Source organism: Diospyros lotus, chromosome 13, assembly GCF_014633365.1.
Source record: "Diospyros lotus cultivar Yz01 chromosome 13, ASM1463336v1, whole genome shotgun sequence".
NCBI classification, from domain to species: Eukaryota; Viridiplantae; Streptophyta; class Magnoliopsida; order Ericales; family Ebenaceae; genus Diospyros; species Diospyros lotus.
The window spans coordinates 36886558-36905138 of NC_068350.1; the positions used below are offsets into that span (position 1 = coordinate 36886558).

An 18581-nucleotide genomic window follows, 5' to 3' on the forward strand; every position below is an offset into this window, starting at 1 on the left:
ACTATATTAATATTCAGTTGGGGCTTTGTCTAAATTTTTATACATATATATATATATAATATAAATTATTGTTGTTTAACTGAAGCCCGTGCTAGCCTCCCCTACATCCGCCCATGGTGATGACCAATATATTTAATAAAAAGGGAATGTATTGTACTATTCAAATCATAAATGAAGTATTGAGTCATTACTAACCTACAATAAAAAAGGAGATGAAACTGCCTCAAGATTTGTAGAGAAAATCACTCCAATGTCTAAGCTGACAAAAAGTGAAAGGAAACAATGGAGCTTGATAGCAATAAGGCAATAGCTGGAGAAGATAATAGTTAAATGCTCGCAGTAGAGAGAGTTGGCTCATGATCAAGTCTCTTTGTTCAAGAGCATATAAGAATCATTATCCTAGATTGATCAAGAGGATTAGGGCCATCATTTTAGGCTATTTTCCTAAGATTTAAGAAATGACTATCCCAAGGTCTTTCCGGGATTATAATGAACAAATAAGGTTTTAGAGTTCAATTCTAAGCAAGACTAACTCGCGAATAAGATCCGAGATTTATTTCGCTTGGGCAATCGAGGGCTTATGACAGGCTGTTGAGGTACAAAAATGCCTAAATGCTAGGCCAATTCGAGGCTCTTCTCATAGACTGGGTTGAGAATGGGCCAACCTAGATATTGATTATTGACATTATAGTATCATCCTTATTCATAATAAATGGGTATTTCTCAACTAAAAGTAAAGATGGTGTATTGATTAAATTATAGAGGCAACAAGCAACCTGAGAAGCATTTAACAACCACATGGAAAAATAGGATAAATTGATCATACAACTTTATTTATTCCCGTACTTTGCTCGGACATATAACTTTATCTCTTGAATTTTAAAATTCACTCTATTAATCTTTAAAATTTTTAAAATTATTCATAACACCTATTTACTATTAACAATATTAAGAAAATTGATTGTATACCCTTGAACTTTGAGTTTTTTGCCATATATACCCCCTGAATTTTGAGGCTCCATCTCTAATTTTCTTTTAATGTATGTTTTTTTATATAAATATTTATTTAAAATAATGTTGATAGAATTATTTTTATAATTATAAATATTTTAATATGTATTTTATGTCTTTTAAATTGTGGTAAATTTAAATATTATTCATATGATAAATTTTTATTTTTTAAAATAAAATATCCAAAAGGTATTATTTATTGGAGTGCCTTGGGCCCTGATCCAAACTCTCTCCATTGCTATCCTAAATAGAGCCGTGCTGGGCCGGACATGAAGTACGTTGCAGGCCTGGCCCAAAAAGCTTGGCCCATTTTACACCTCTTTTTTTCAGTTTTCTCCTCCTCCATCATCATCGTCAGTTCACTGTCTTCCAGTTTCAGTTCAGAGAGAGAATCAATGGAACTAACGAACAATTTCTTCGTTGTTTTTGTTTATACTGTTAAATAGTTTTTCTACTCTTTCCATTCATCTCTGACCTGGCCTCCTTCCTCCGGAGAGAGAGAGAGACAGAGAGAGGGAGAGATGATAGTGAAGAAGGGGCTGGGAGAGATGGCGTTCAACAAAGGCGGCGGCGCCATCAACTGGTTCCCCGGCCACATGGCCGCCGCCACTCGCGCCATCCGCCACCGCCTCAAGCTGTCCGATCTCGTCATCGAAGTGCGCGATGCTCGCGTATCTATATATCCCCCCTCTAAGCCCTACTCTCTCTTCTCTCTCTCTCTCTCTCTCTCTATATATATATGTATGTATATTAGTATATATATATTTTTCTCTTCTTAGAAATTCACTTTTTCTTTGGCACGCAATGACAGATACCATTGTCCTCTGCAAACGAAGACCTCCAACCAATGCTATCCGGCAAAAGGCGCGTCATCGCTCTCAACAAGAAGGATTTGGCCAATCCCAATATTATCCATGTTTATAATCTCTCTCTTTCTCTCTCTCAATATTATTGCGTTTTGAAGCTCCAATGGTATCCATGAGCTCCAATTTTGTGGTTTGACTTTTGCAGAAATGGATTCGTTATTTTGATACGTGCAAGCAGGATTGCCTTCCCATCAATGCTCACAGCAAAAGTTCTGTTAAGAAGGTCAGCCTTAACAGTGTTCTAGTTATGGCATTGTTGTTTTTTCATGGTTCTGAAATGGTTGCCGTTTTATGTATTGTGGTTTAAGCACTGTGAGTATCTGTTTGTTTTGAAATTTTATGGATTTTTGGCTCAAACTTTGTGGTTTGTATACTGTTAACTAACTCTGCAAGATTAATGCTCATGTTATATGGTGTTGGAACTTACTCTCATCATTCCTTTCTAGAGGGTTGCTTTAGGAAGGGCATCAGCCATAAAAATTTACCACATTCTTTTGCATGTATTTGTAGGTAATGTGACTTTTAGAAGTCAATTGACATTATAAATGTCGTGCCACCAACACTAACTTGGTAAGGATAAGGTGTAATTGACGATGATGAGATGTTATTGTTGTTTACATGAGTACTGGTTTTTTTAATTCTTTAGCTTTTACTCTGTACTCTCTCTTCTTGTTTCATGATGTTCTGATTCCTGGTTCTTGTTGACAGCTTCTTGATCTTGTGGAGTTCAAATTGAAGGAGGTTATTGTTAGGGAACCTACACTCCTTGTTATGGTGGTTGGTGTTCCTAATGTTGGCAAATCGGCTTTAATCAATTCCATTCATCAAATTGCATCATCACGCTTTCCTGGTAAGATGTTTACAGAGTTTGTATTATAGTTCTTGGTCTCAATTCATGATTAGGGATATCCCAACTCTTTTTGTCCCTGGTATTGGAGAAAGTTACATTGGGTGATTTTAATTTTTATATTTTCCTTAGTGCAGGAGAAGGTAAAGCGTGCTGTAGTGGGTCCGCTGCCTGGTGTTACCCAAGATATTGCTGGATATAAGGTTGGTTTTTTCTTTAGGGTGTTTTAGTTTTCTTATTTTTTGTTCAACTTTTCTTGATTGCAAAACATACTGTTTCAGTTTTGGAGGAAGGAATTTAGTCAATAGTGATTTGAAAGTAAACTCGTGTTTGTGGTAAAGTAAATGACTATGTTGGCCTCTTACTACACCAGATTTTAATTGTTGCCAGTACTGACAGCTGAGTATGTAGAACGCATTTCAAACTTCATATTGACAATCTATCTTTCATCTTTAAATCAGTTGTTTAATGCTAAACAAATAAAACTAATGGTACCATTGAAAGTCTAACTTGTCAATAAATATTGATGTCGATCACCTTTATTGTTCTTTTGTTTGGTTCCTTGCCTCTCAGAATTGGTTTCGGACTATTACTCATTAGTTGCTAGAGTGAATGAATTGTTATTGGCCCTGTTAACAATATCAGTATCTATAGCTTCGGAAAGTTGATGAGTCAGGATACAACAACATATCAGGCTTTAATCCCAGTATGATTGGCTACCTGAATTATAGCTTGCCATTTTTTGTATCTATGGCCTTATTTTCTCTAAGGCCTTTATAACTCATGTCACTGATGGTCTAGGCCATTTCTAAAAATTTGGAATAGAGTTACTACTATTTCGCTGACCACTTTATTGGATGGTCATGTTATTTCATGGTAGCATTTGACACTCTGTGCCTTAATTTGTTGTCATGATATTTTGTTATAATATTGCCCCAGCTTATATTAAATTATGAGCTGAGCAATGATTTTTGTGCTAACTTCGATTTATTGATGTCCACAGATTGCCCATAAGCCTAGTATATATGTTTTGGACACACCAGGAGTGTTGGTTCCAAGTATCCCAGACGTAGAAACAGGGCTGAAGCTAGCTCTAGCAGGTGTACTCTTTTTTGATGTTTATATTCTCAAAAGTTAAAGAGTTCTCCTTCTCTATCTGTTGTGTGTAATCTGTCAAAATACTGCTCTTTCAATAAATTTGATCCTCTGATATGCCTTCTGAACATGTAATGTTTAATATTTAAGTTAACCATATATAAATATGCTATATCAGGGATATGTGTCTATAGTTGTGGGAATTCAGCTAACAGGAAAGAACAGTTCTCTGTATCACCTAATAATTCTTTTAAAGCATCACTGGAAAGAACTCCTGCATGCATTTTCATAGTTAAATATTTCTCAAAAGCTTTGTGTTAATGGATTTCTGTGAAGTTTTGTTTATTTATTTGCAAATTTGCTGGAGCATAAGTAGTGTAATAGTTATCTTATGATCTTGTATAGTGGCCAAACATCAGGGCCGAGATTGTCTTTTAATTGTCAATTTTGTTGCCGAACGCTTTCATAATTTCTTTAGATGTTCCATATGAGTTAGTGTTTATCCATATGGTAGTACTTATAGAGCATGCAAATAACCTGCAGGATCCGTGAAAGATTCAGTGGTAGGTGAGGAAAGGATTGCTCAGTACCTGCTAGCAGTTTTAAATACTCGAGGCACTCCCCTCCATTGGAAGCACCTAGCTGATAGAAGAATCGAGGGGCATCTGCGTGAACCTGATGGGAAACATGAGTTCAATCTGAAGGATCTTCTACCAAAACAGAGGAAGCCCATAGATAGATCTGACGTGCACTACATCGAGGTAATCTAGGATTTAGCAATTCTTGTGATGCGAGGCCAAGGAAATTTGAAAAGAAATGCCAAAATACTCAAAATGTCTGAACGTCTGAACCCAATAATTTCTCTTATTTTACGCCATCCTGTATGGTTGTTGTAGTTAAAGGTCCTCCCCCCCCAACCACCAACACACACACACACACACAAAATGATATTACACAAGTATAGCCGGTGTCATGCCTTTTCATTTCATTTTTCTTGTTTAATTACGTAATTAGATAAGATATGACAAATATTAGAACTTCCTGGCAAAACATGTCAGTGCTGAATTTTATTTTTTGATATCTTCAAGTAGACGATATGAGTGAACTTGCTGGTGATGACTGTAACTTCTGTGGTCACTTATTCTTTTGTAGGATTATATTGCTTTTATCATTAGTTTATGTTTAGTTTGTTAAAAAAACTTGTGAGTTGTGACGGATAAATTCTTTCTTCTTACCTACTTACAACAGTTTCTGCTCATTTTTAGTTCCCTGATCTGTATCTACATTGGCTGTTCCAATTAAACAATTGATGGAAAGTTATTTTGCGTCAGTCCCTGAACATTTTGTGAAGGAGCAACACTAGGCCTTTTGTCTGGATGTCCTTGACGTTAATATGATGCTCTTGATTCTTTGGGACATTGAATCCAATTCAACTATGGGAAAAAAATACTTTCTGAAATTGTGTCATCAATTTTCTAATTATTGAGGATTATTTTGTCACAAGATTTGTGGGAGGATTTGGAGACATGTCAGACTGGTTTGAGTCACAAGACTGACATTTTGTGAATGAGTGACACTGGACGTTTTGTCCGCATGTCATTGACATGAATATGATGTTCTTGATTCTCTGGGACATTCAATCCATTTCAAGTATGGAATTTTTTTTTTCCAAAATTGTATCATTGTGTCATGACCACAAGGGCATAGTAGTCATAGTATATTACATGTTAATTAGTTAGGTGTTGTACTTTGCTTCTTACCTGTTTGTACCTTTCAGTTCTCATAACCGGAAGCCTAGACAGCCTATAAATAGGCTAGAGAAGGTAGAGAATGGCATTGTGGAATGATATTTTGAATTCAGTCTTCTCTCTCTACATTTCTCTCTCTCGGTCTCCTCTGTTCTCCCTCCCCCTCTCTCTCTGTGTTCTGTTTCTCACTCCATTTCTGCCTTCTCTCCCTCGATTCCTTCTAAATTCCCTTACAAACCCTAGGCTAAACCTAGGTGCGTGACACATTGTTTTTCTAATTATTGAGGATGTTTGTGTCATAAGATTTGTGGGTGGATTTGTGAGACATGTCAGACTGATTTGAGTCACACGACTGGTGTCCCCCCCACCCAAAGAGAGGGAGAGAGTAAAAAAAAAAAAAGAGCTTTGAATGCTGCAATCTCTGCTGTGCCATGTGGGACAAAGTTGACAACAAATCTCAAACCCTACAACATTCTTGGAACAAATCTCAAAATCAATCTCAACTGAAAACAAATTTTCGTAGTCAGTAATCAATCTCCAAAAGCTGCCTCTAGAATACAATAAGAATTGTTTATGTAGGGTATTAACAAAACTTATTTAGGAAAAGGAAATATTTAAGATTTAGATTAAAAATTACAATCAAATTATCAAATGCTAATTTCATATTCTGTGCCCTGCTTTGATTTACCCAAACTTAAAAGTAAACTTCCTAAAATTGTCAATTTTTTAAATTTAAGTTGTCTATCATTCTCTTCAGTCTGAAAAGAACTTTTCTTTGGCAAGTTATACTGCAAGGACTTCCTAGGGAGCTCCAGGTTGAAGAATTGAAAGGCAGCTTTAATAAACCAATTAGTAGTCGAATTAGGATGACCTTTCTAGCATATTAAGAATTTTGGAAAGCTTCTGTGAGATGAAACAATTATCTCAGCATCAAGACAACAGTATTACTCATCGCAATTTTTTGCTTAATCTCAACATGCAAATCATGATTGTGTTGGGTGAAAATTTTAACAAGCTTTAGGTATTTGAACAACAGGACATAATTATAAAAGGTTAATAGGTGGGTAAGGAGAGCAGTCTCGAGCGATCTTGAAGGAACTTAAGAACTACCTCCCAAGCTACCATGGCAACCCCCATTAGTTATGTTCTTCACAATCCTTCTCATAAGCTTATGGGCTTAGGAGGTGAAGATGCTTTTGGTTGAGAATGTGGGGCCAGTTGACACTAAATCTTAGTGTCTTTACATATCAGTTAGCAGGTGTCAAAGGTAATTTTTTTTACCCTTGTAACTAAAAATAGGTATTTTCTTTTTTGTAATATTCCACGCTTAAATCATAAGCCATGAGTGACCTAAAAGGATATGGGCAACATGCATTAGTAGCATAGCTCAGTAAATCTATAGTTACCGAATTAGATTAGAACAAGACATCTCTCAATAACTAATAAAGTTGTTTTGTTTACCATGCTACTTGGAAAAGTTTAGGATGGTGGTTTTATCTTAAGGTTCAATTTGGTAACGGCAGATTTAGGAACACATTCATGTTACTTCTCTCATCAATGATCAATTTACAAGTCATCTCTCCACTCTTAATTCATGTTTGAACAATACTGATGCGCTTTCACTTATCACTATCTATGGGCTCGGTTAGCATACACCTTAACCATATGGGCATGTTGAGCTTTTCCCTCAAAATATTCACTTTCTTCTTCATCCTTTGAGTACTCTAATGGGTCAAACTATTTGATTCCCACCCTTAGGTAGACCACTAGACTAACTAGAGTGGGGAGACCTAGTTTGTTCAGCTCCTATAATTTGTATACCTAGTTGTTTGAGGATTGCCAAATAGTCAGAGTCATTCTATGGAACCTTCAAGACTGTTCGTTCTGGTTTCAGAGGCAGTTATTTTATTTTGAATGAACTGAATTCCCTCATTTCCCTCCCATCAATTCTCTCTCATTTTCCCTCTGATCTCTCTCTGTTCTGTCCATTACTTCCCTCTTTCTGTCCAATTCTTCCCCCAACTCTTTCTGTTCTTGATCTCAGCTCTCCAGATTCTCCCAATTACCTTTTAAACCCTGTCATGAACCCTGGGTCCATGACACATCCCTTTGTTCCTCTTCGACTCAGTTTGGAAATAGGGTGTATTGGAAGGTACTTTACTTTCAACCTCAAGAAGACTTAAGCAGAGAATAGTCTTACTCATCCCGGAAGCTTATAGGCTGATAACTGACTTTATTGACAGGCTGAATATCCCAGATTTCTGTTATGATATAAGAAAAATAACATCCTTACAGAATTTTCATACAGCAAACGTAACCAGAATAATGTGTTGCAATTATGAGCCACATTGAAGGGTGTTTTCATCTCAATATATGGTCATTAATAAGCCACATCATTCTAGATGAAAATTCCCTGTAAATTTGCATTTTTTGTATATGATATAATGTCAATAATGCTGGAAGGAAAGTTTTATGCTTACTCAAACACGACAGAATAGTGTTGAACTCTATATTTTTCTTCATGTGCACTGCTTTCGTGTTTTGGCTAAGTATCTGCTTACTCAATTATGCTTACTTGTCCTTGGTTTGCTATATTTCTTGTTCACTCTATAACCTCATCTTTCTGAATGTGTTATCTGCAGGATCTAGTTACTGAAGTGCAACGCACACTTTTTGTAAGTCTCTCAGAATTCAATGGTAGTCTGGAAGATGAAACTGACTTGGAGCATCTCATAGAGAAGCAGTTTCAAGCTCTTCAGAAGGCACTGAAGATACCTAACAAGGCATCGGAGGCTCGCACAATGGTATCAAAGAAGTTCTTGACATTGTTTAGGACAGGTAAGCTTGGTCCTTTCATCCTTGACGAAGTGCCCAATCACTCTGATTCTGTATCTTGAAATCTCCTTGCCATGTAGATTCTCAGTTTAATGAATTATTGCCCATGTTGTACTATGATAACATCTACAGCATATTTCCTTTCATTAGATTGCCTTCTTGAGGAATTGCTAAACAAATGGATAAACAAATGAATACCATCTGCCAAACCTTCATGTCACAACTCGAACTTGATACCCTCTTGTCATGGCCCTCGCAAAGCGAGAGGTCTCGTGCATTGAGATTTCCCTTTTATCAGCCTAAGCCGCAAAACGAGAAGTCTTATGCATTGAGATGTCCCTTTTATTAGCCTAAGCCCTTGGGCTTGCTATTGAGTTTCCTGACTATTTCACCAATACTACCCCAGGCTGTAACTTAATGGGGACCATCTTATTTTTGTTTTGCTTTTCCCTTTGGTGGGATGGACCCCGTAGTTGGATGCATAACAAATCTGTTAGTGAGATTGGCTTATTATGATGCGCGGGACAGAAAATTTAGTGTCAGGGCTGTGAGTGGATGCCCTTTGCAGAGGCTGACAGGGTGGGGGTACTTTGGCTGCATGGACATATTATGTTGCAGCAAAGCCTTCAGCCTCTTCCCCTGGGCCCCTATGGCCTTTGTAAATAATGCCAGTACCTCCAAACCAGGCTGCAAAAACCTCACTTCCATTGGGGGCCCTTTTTCTTGTTAATGCCTGTCCTGACTTGCAATAAAATCATGTTCATGGTGCTCTTTCAATCTAACATCAAGTAGGGTAATTATATGTAAATAGAAATTACATATAGAATGATATAGTTTATTAGAACTATATATTGGGAATGAAAAAACACTCACTAATATAGTTTATAATTATAAAATTATTCCTAGTACATTATTTTGGCAATCTTTTTGATTGATCTACAAATAAGAATATCTTTTGTTTCTACCTCTCAACTCCAAATAAACAAAGTGGCCATTATGGAGGAGGGACAGTGAAGGCTCTTCTCCGCCAACTCATTAATTTTGTTGACATGACGTGTCATTTCTCACTTGCCCCACTGTTGCTTCCACTTCTTCCTAAAAGTATAGCCTTCTTCCTGTGAGACTGGTTTGTCTATTGCAAATGGGGGATCTTCTATTCCCATGATGCATTCATTTCATTCATTCAGACATCATTGTTTTCTTTTGTCCATACCCCAACGTTGCCCTTCAGTCTCATGGGCTTTGAAGGGTCCCTCCCTTCTGCCACCCCTAAAATGTAGGACCCACCCTGATGTTGACCCCCACAATATCTTAGCATTATCGAGTCTGGATTATTATGAGTCTTTGTTCATAATTTTTGTTGTGATCATATCTTTTGTAGAATTAGTATTGTGTACATTATATTCTATGAAAAATTTTCAGGTCATCTTCCATTTCTTTTCCAAAAAATATCTTCAATTTTATTTACTTGCATAAAGGAACCTTCTATCGGTTTTTTTCTTCACATGACAAAATTATTTTGTTTATGTCTTAATCATCTTATCTTTTAATACAAACCATTCTCAACTTTTAAGACATATAATCTCATTTTTAATTATTTATTCTCTTATTCATTCGAACATCCTTATCCTTGCGTCATGACTCCAATGATAGATTAGGCATAGGATATTACATGTCATAATTAGTGGTTGTACTTTACTGATTCGTTTTACAGGGCCCGACGAACTTACTGATCGGGTTATCGAAAGGGGGCAAAAAGACAAAATTGTCCCCGCCCACTTTGCAAATTTGCAAAGTGGTCCACTGCTCGCTCGTCTCCCTTCCATGGCCATCGCCTCGCCCCTGCCCTGGTCTTGCTGTCACGCCTCGCTACCGTGCCGTCATCGTCATCGCCTCGCTTTGCCATGCAGTAACGGTCGACGAGGTGGCGATGGCAACGAGGCAATGGAGACAAGGCGACAACGGCATGACAGATAGGCTAGGGCAGCGACGATGCGACGACCATGGAAGAGAGACGAGCGAGCAGGGAGAGAGCAGTAGTTGCTCACTTTGCAAATTTGCAAAGTGGGCGAGGACAATTTCGTCTTTTTGCCCCCTTTCAATAACCCGGTTAGTAAGCCCGTTGGGCTCTCTAGACTTTTTCGTACTTTACTACTTTGTTGGTTGTACCTTTACCCAAAAAACCTATAAATGGGTTGCAACCTAGAGAATTAAGGATTCATTAGGGATATGATTGAATGATAATTTAATTTCAGTCTTCCCTCTCTAACACTCCTCTCTCTTGATTTACTCTCTTTTCTCTATGTTCTCTTCTGTTTCTCCCTCCCTTCTGCTCTCTCTTCTCCATAATTTTCTCAAATTCCTTTCTAAACCCTAGCAAACCATAGGATTGTGACATTTTGTTACACTTGTATACAAAATCAAGAAAAATTGTGTTTAATATACTTGAGGTTTGGTTTTGAAAATAAAAATAATTTTCCATAATTTTACAAATTTTATTATTCTAAAATCTCTACCGTTACTTAATCTCAGCTAATTTTTTTAACAATTCCTTTCCCATCTTTCCCATTCCAGAGCGTGAAGAATGATTTCTACAATGTAGGTAAACTTATCTTATTGTAATTAACTGTACAAAATATTAAAAGAATAGCGTGATGTGAATGTAGAGAAAAAGATTTTGGTTAATGTTAGACAATGATCAAATTTATATTTTTGCCTTTATATTTTTATGTTTTTTTTTGGTGTGATTATTCGAATTTTTTATTATTTCGATCACGTTTTAAATTTGTATTTTCAAGTCAATTTAATTTTTATATTTAATTTTTTTTATGTGCCAAATCGAACTTCTTATTATTTTGATTATCTACATTTTTAAGTCAATTTAATTCATATATTTTGACGTTAACAGAGTGTAATATAAATTTATTATTTTATTTTATTTTTTTATACATAAAAGTATAAGGGTTAAATTGACTAAAAAATTATAAGTTTAGAGGTGTAATTAAAATAATAAAAAGTTTAAATTACTATATGAAAAATAGTCAAAATACAAAAGTTAAATTGATTCGAAAATCAAGTTTAAGAGTGTAATTAAAACAAAGAAAAATTTGAGTGATTACATAAAAAAATATATATATGAAAATGCAAGCACAAAAATATAAATGTGGCCCGTAGACAACTATTAAAATATCAAATACCACCACTGGGGTTGCCCTTAAGATGTGATAACATCAATTGCATTCAGAGTTCAAATTCCATTAGTGATGAGCTCCTCGTACATAAGTTTGTTTGCAAACTTGAGAGCGTGTAGGGGTATTTTTTGTCACTTCCCAGTTCAAGCAATCTAATTGACTGATCCCATCTGGTTCTCAAACACTGGCCGACACGAAAAGGTAGGAAAGGGAGGGCAAGATGTCTGCTTGTACTATTGTCCTTTATTATTTGTATGTTCATTCATTCTGCTATGCTCTTGGTATTAGAGATTTTAACCAAATTTAGGCCATTTTTGGGATTGAAATAATTTGAGTTTAGTTAAGTAAAAGTGTTTAGTAAATTGATTTAGTTGAGTTGAAATTCAATTATAATTGTTTAGTAAAATTCTTGAACTTAACTAAATATACCTTGAGTTTAAATCTCCTAACCCACCTAACCTAAATTGAGTTGAGTTATATTAAAATTTAGCAACACCATATTTATTGTCTTTGACATGGTTGGTCGCCTTCTACGCTCTGAGACACTTTTGGCGGCTTCCAATCTACTAATGTACTCTGCTAAGGCATACTACTTAGTATTTAAGTGGTTGTTAGTTTGTTCTTGCATCGTCCTCCAACTAGTATGGTGTTTGTCTCATGAGTATGTTTGTTCTGTCAGTTTTCTCGAATTGTTGGAGACTTATTCTGTTGGTTTGGGTTACTTAGTAGTGAGGGGGTTGACGGTATGCTCCCGCATTAGTGATTGCCTTATTGGTGCTTGCCTTTTGGCTTCGAGTTCTTTGTTGTTTTGTGATCATCGCCTAATCTTTTTAGATGACAGTTATGCATGATTAGTTTTGAAAATTTATTCTCTCTAGTGTTTAGGGTTACTTTCATTTTTTGCTAGTTTGACTTCTTTACTTTTTTGTGAGGCTTGGGGTATGTCCTGATAATTTATAGACGTTTTGCGATCTTCATTTAATATAATTCTTATTTATAGAAAAAAAAACTAACTTGCCGCGACCAAACACAAAGCCAAAGAGAGTCTAAGTCAGTCAAATTGGCCGTCAAATTAAGTGTACAACAAAAGGGGGAAAAAAAAGAAAATTGGTGAAGGCATTTAATGGTGCAGTACCCTTAAATGCTTTTTAGTTAATGGTTACTATTGTTTTTTCCCCTCAATTAAGAATAATAACTAAATGATTTGGTTTAAAGAGTTTTGATTTCTTAAACAACAATTAAATAATGTTGATGTGACAATTCAAATACAATAATTATGTAGAGCTCATCTCTATTTAATTCTTTTAACACTTTTTTCAACCCCATTTAATTCTTTTAACACAATAACTTGTGGGGCCCACAACGTCATAGGATGGGCCCCACGTCAACATTGCTTAGTATAAACTTAACAATATTGTTTAGGATATCAAAATTCTTGGTTTAAATATTTAAATATATTTAACTGTGGGGATTCACTTGTGGGTGTAGTTTCTTTAGAAACATAAAAACTGGATTGGATGTTAACTTTGGATGTTCATGTGGAATGTCCATGATGGGTATCTATCATAAGGGATAACTATAGAGTAAATATGAATACATCAATCAAATTAGAGAAAGATGGTAGAGTAAATATGATAATCAAGTAAGCTTTGATCATCAAATTCTAATGAAATTTTGGACAAAGATGCTCTTATTCTGTCTTTAATGTCTGTTTTTTACCATAAGTTCCAAGAGTAGCAAGTATAATCCAAGGAATGCACTGTGTTGAGTCATTGTCCCATAAAATTGTTTGCTTGTGCATGTGTTTAATCCTATGCCTAACAAAATCTAATCATGTCATGTCATAAGTCTTCATACAATGAATTAGTGTGACATTGATTTGATCTAATTTTTGTGATGAGTCCCCATTGTATCACTTCAACCTCATAATCAAGAAGCATGGTACAAAGTCACTTTACATTCACTGATCTATATGTTTTGATAATTCATGTCAAATGAGAAATATATCTACAAATTAAAATATGCATATTTATCACCTAGGGTGGTATGCTGTGCTTCCATATTGTATAAGTTAATTTCATAATGTTAGCTGTATCATAAAATATGACCACATCAATTGTTTTTATTGATCTTCATCTCATAATTTTTTTTCTTATGAGGATAGTGTAAAAATTTTATTTCATCATTCCCTCACTAAAGGATTGACTGTTTTGTTAAAAGGGCATTTAGCGTAAAATTTGTTATGTTATTCTTTTACATGAATTTGTATTGTCAATATGATTTTAAAAAAAAATAATTGATATGATGAATTTAATGTCGTCAGCCCCATAATTACGATAAGATATAGTTAATAATGATCATTGAGGAGGAGGAGAAGGATAGTTTAGTAGTAGAAGTAGGAGGAGAAAGGATTTAGATACAATTGATCTCTTTGCAAGTTTGATGTTTTAAATTCAATTTTTAACCCTCCTAATGTTTAAATAGTCCCAACTATAACATCCATGACCTTAAGGGCAGCTAATGACATTTCCAAGAACATATGGTAGGGTATGATGTTGGTCAGGTGTCTCTGGACAAAATAGTCATTCCCATACTAGCTGACAAGATGGCCAAGAATCATCTTCCTAATCTTTATAATAAGATGTTTTCTTAATACAAGAATGTTTTGTTGTTCATCTCAAACAATATAACGTTTGCTCGACATGTGCAAAATGAGAGAGGGGTGTGGACCCGCCCCCAAACATCCCTGCATGCCCGCGTCAGGCAAATTCGACGCGGGCATCAAAACAAATTTGTTTCTTGATGTGTATATATATATATAATTTTGATCTCTTAAATAATATTGCTTAGTTTATACTAAGTAACATTGATGTGGTAATTTAAATATAATGATTATGTAGGGTCTACTTATTTAATTCTTTCAACACAACTTAATAAGGTGAGTCCTACATCATTATATTTGAGTTGACACATTAACGTTGCTTAAGATCAAAACTCTCTCTCATATACAACATGTAGATGTATAGCTTTCTTCTTCAGCAATATAAACCCCTGTTCATCATGGAGAAAACCCAAACTTGCAGAAGACTAAAATTAAGCACAAGGAGGACAAGAGGATGAGCAGTGGGCAAAAGGACAATGCATCATCTTCCATCCACTACATATACTGTTTTTTGGAATTGATGTTGGAGTGGAGGCCTTTGTCCATAGTAATGAAAGAAACTCCAAAACCATTCCCTTATTTTATGCATTTGGAACTGATCCTCTCAACATCATAAAATTAATTTCAAAAAAATGCCTCTGGCAATGTTGCAGAAGCTGCATCCGCATGCCATGAAGTAGTAGTAGTAGTAGTAGTAGTAGTAGTAGTACTCTTTTATCCATTACGACTACTCCAAATTTCACGTCTGTTCTTTTCCCTTTTCTGGCTTCCTTTCACATATTTTGGTCACAGCCTAGCCGACATCTGACTTAAAAGAAGTGACCTAACCCCACAACACCCCCCCCCCCCCCCCCCCCCCCCAAAAAAAAAAAAAAAAAAAAAAAAAACAGAAGTGGACATAAGGTAGGTTGCTCTCAATATGTGTGTGTGTGTGTGTGTGTGTGTGAGTATTAAGTGTGTTGATGAGATGACAATTAAGTTTGAACTTTAGCGGTGTTAAGTTTTCGTATATTAAGTACATATTTTGGTTTACTTGGTTATAATCCTCAAGTACTTAGTGTTAAAATTTCAACCTAAAATTGGGAATTAAAGTTTTTTGTGTCACAAACCGAGTTGAATTGATTGATTAAATCTATAATAAAAGCCAATGGAGATAACCAATCTGATGGGATTATTCCCCTCAGACTGTTTATCATGGTCCCAGACCAAATAGAATGGAAATTTGGAGAAAAGCTGATTTAACTATATTAGATAATTTAACCGAATTACCAGAATCCAAGCTAAAAAGGGCTCTTATAGTCGGTGGTTTTTTTGTGAATAGTTCAAATTTAAGGGGTATTTTTGTCATTCTCTATCTCTCCATGTTGGTTCATGTCAGTAAAATTAAAAATAAAAAGTAAAGGTCTACCCAAAAAGAGGTGGGTTAACTTGAAAAACAGGCAAAGACCTAGCCTTCAGGCAAAGGCAACGGCAATGGCAATGACAACGACGATGCTAACGAAAGATTGAGGGTCTCTCATCCCGTTCCGATTATGGTGGTCGAGACAAGAAACCTGCTTCTCTTGGCAATGACAATGTAGTTGGGAGACCAAGGGTCTCTCGCCTTTCTAGCAACGATGGCCGAGGTGAGAGACCCACGGACTTCAACCCCTTTTCTCTCGTCAACAACGACGCAAGTGGGAGATTGAGGGTTTCCCACATTCTTTCTCGCTGAAGGCAATGTGGGCCAGAGACCTTTGGTCTCCTGTCCCTCTGGTAGTGGCATCGCCAGTGAGAGATTGTTGGAGGGCGAGAAATTGAAGGTCTTTTGCCCCTTCGACAATAGCAGCACGAGCAGGAGATCGAAGGTGTCCTACCCCCCTCCCCCCGGCAAAGGCGAAGTAGGTTGGAGACCAAAAGTCTCCTACCCTTCTACAGCTGTAGCATGGGTGGGAAATCGACCCCTTTAGCAACAACAACACGAATGGGAGATCGAGGGTCCCCTGCCTCTTCCGGTGATGACGGTTGAGGCTGGAGACCCACGATCTCTTGCTTTTTCGAGGCGGGCTGGCCATTAGAGCGTTTTTCTTGAAGACTCGAGGAGGGAGATCCCATGTAACACGCTAACTAGGATAACTCCGACATCAGAAAATCCGTCCAAGAGAATAAGCCCCATATGTAAGTGATAAGCATCATGTATAAGAATTGTAATTTTGGAGAACTTAAATTTCTCTAAACCTTCTCTATAAAAGCATACCCTTATTCCTGAAAGACTACGTCTTCGATATTGGCATGAATATTGCTCTTGGTCCTTCAACATCTTCGATATTTGATTTAAGCATCAAAGTGCCTATGTATGAATTTCTCTTTGCTCTCTAATTGTTTTTCTTTTACAGACTCAAGTGAGTTGACGATAACGTTTCTAGTCAAATAAATTTATTATTGTATTTCGACAACAACATGTACCAATTACCCATTTATGGCCAATTTAAATTCTAGCACCTGAGAAAGAGAGAGAGAGAGAGAGAATCAAACCATAAATTGGAAAAAAAAATATTTTTTTTGTATAACAAAAATAACCAATTTAGTTCGAAATTCAATTTTGCCAAAATAATGTCACCTAAATCTTAATCCCAATGTTACTATTGTAAACCACAATTTAGGGCAAAATGTAGGGCAACATGGTTTGAAAGTATCACCATTTTTTGTCATCCAAATGTAATTAATCACATTATTGTTAAACTTGTGAGTTAATTTGTACAGTTTACAAGTCATGTAGTTTTAAACTCGTTAACTCGCTTATAAACTCTAATTTTTATAAAATCAAATTTGACTTTACTGTAAACTCGGTAAAGTCAATTTGTAAACTTGCATACTTTTGTTAAATATTTAATAAGGTGTGATTTTTATTTATATTAAGTTATGATTAATTTATGAGAATTTATATTATATATAAATTAATATTTAAAATTTTGATTATGAATGAATGGTGACTACAAAAGATAGATTTAATATTTAAAAATTTTATATTATTTAATATTTTTAAAATTAATAGATGAATTTATTTTAAAATAAATATATACATATACTTTATTCATAAGAATTACACTTATAAATTATAATAATCATATTATTAAGTAATATTAATTTATTTTTTATAAAATTATATCATTTTAAACATATATTAAAAAATATTTTTAATTATCTTTAAAATTTTATAATCTAAGTTTATGGTTCAATTTTATGGATTCTTATTCCATCTCACTTAAAATTTTAATTTCAACAAATTTTTTTGTTATTAACACACTATCACGAGCACCCCTATTGTTCGGCCCCACAATATCAGTAGGAGATGTAAATCAATTGATTCAACGGCCAATTTAATCCCTAGTCTAGCCACAAATATGAGGACGATAAGTAATTTTTAATTTTTAAAATCGCTCCGATAGTTGATCAAGACTTAAACATTGAACTTAAGAGTCCAAAGAAAATCACCCCATAGTGAATTACCTTGCCGTGCCCGGGGGCTCAAATTTAACAATTTTGATTGACGATCTCCAAAAGCAGCATCGATGATGATCAGTTCTCCTTTTATCTCATTCCCTGCACAGTTGAATACAATCAAGGCCACCATCACAGACCCAACCCCCCGTGCCTTCAATTGAAGATTTAAGTGAAGTGTTCGATGCATGAAGTTAGTTGGGTGTCAAATCTTAATTAATTTGGGGGATCTGAGACGTCTGTTTTGGTGGGTAAGAAGAAATGAATGCGAAGATAGAGAAAGAAGAGTGATGATAAATTAATTAAAGTCAGAGGTAGTACGAAGAGACTCAATGGTCATTATTATTATTATTATTAATGTTCGTGTGATGGTGACTCTATTTTAAGTATTTTGATTATTTCTAATTTCTTCTTCAAAAAATATCTTAAATTGACATAATTATCAGTTTTTTATTTAATTTTAAAAATTATATAATATTAAACTATTAGGACAAGACTATTCTTATTATAGGAAAATAATATTGATACACCTTTGTGTATACCTTGAGCTACATAAAGACATATCAATGATAAAAAAATTCCTCACGAGGCGTATAGAGACGCATGAGATTCATGTGAGACGAAGAGTATTTTGGTCATAATATCCTCTTATGTAGCCCAAGATGTATATACACCTAGCATGATTCCTTATTGTATGGCTCAAAATATTACACAATCAAATACTAATATGGGCAAAAAATGAACGTAACAGAGATGAGGAGGCTAATATAGATGTGTGACCATATAAAAAAAGATAAAATTAGAAATGAGGTTATTCGTAACAAGGTATGAATAGTGTCAATCGAG

At 35.3% G+C, this 18581-nt stretch overlaps 1 protein-coding gene across 3 annotated transcripts; it reads left to right on the forward strand.

Moving 5' to 3' along the window:
- Positions 1-1369: 1369 nt before the first annotated feature.
- LOC127787925 (short integuments 2, mitochondrial) lies at positions 1370-8611 on the forward strand. 3 transcript variants are annotated; one of them, XM_052315997.1, is made up of 8 exons: positions 1370-1682; positions 1823-1927; positions 2023-2100; positions 2586-2727; positions 2857-2927; positions 3728-3824; positions 4363-4580; positions 8210-8611. In XM_052315997.1, exons 1-8 carry the CDS (start codon positions 1533-1535, stop codon positions 8462-8464), a joined length of 1116 nt encoding a protein of 371 aa, XP_052171957.1. In that variant the 5' UTR covers positions 1370-1532; the 3' UTR covers positions 8465-8611. The 3 variants fall into 3 exon arrangements, with proteins under 3 accessions (XP_052171957.1, XP_052171960.1, XP_052171958.1); XM_052316000.1 differs by having other exon boundaries at positions 2616-2727; XM_052315998.1 differs by having other exon boundaries at positions 1370-1667.
- Positions 8612-18581: the final 9970 nt, after the last annotated feature.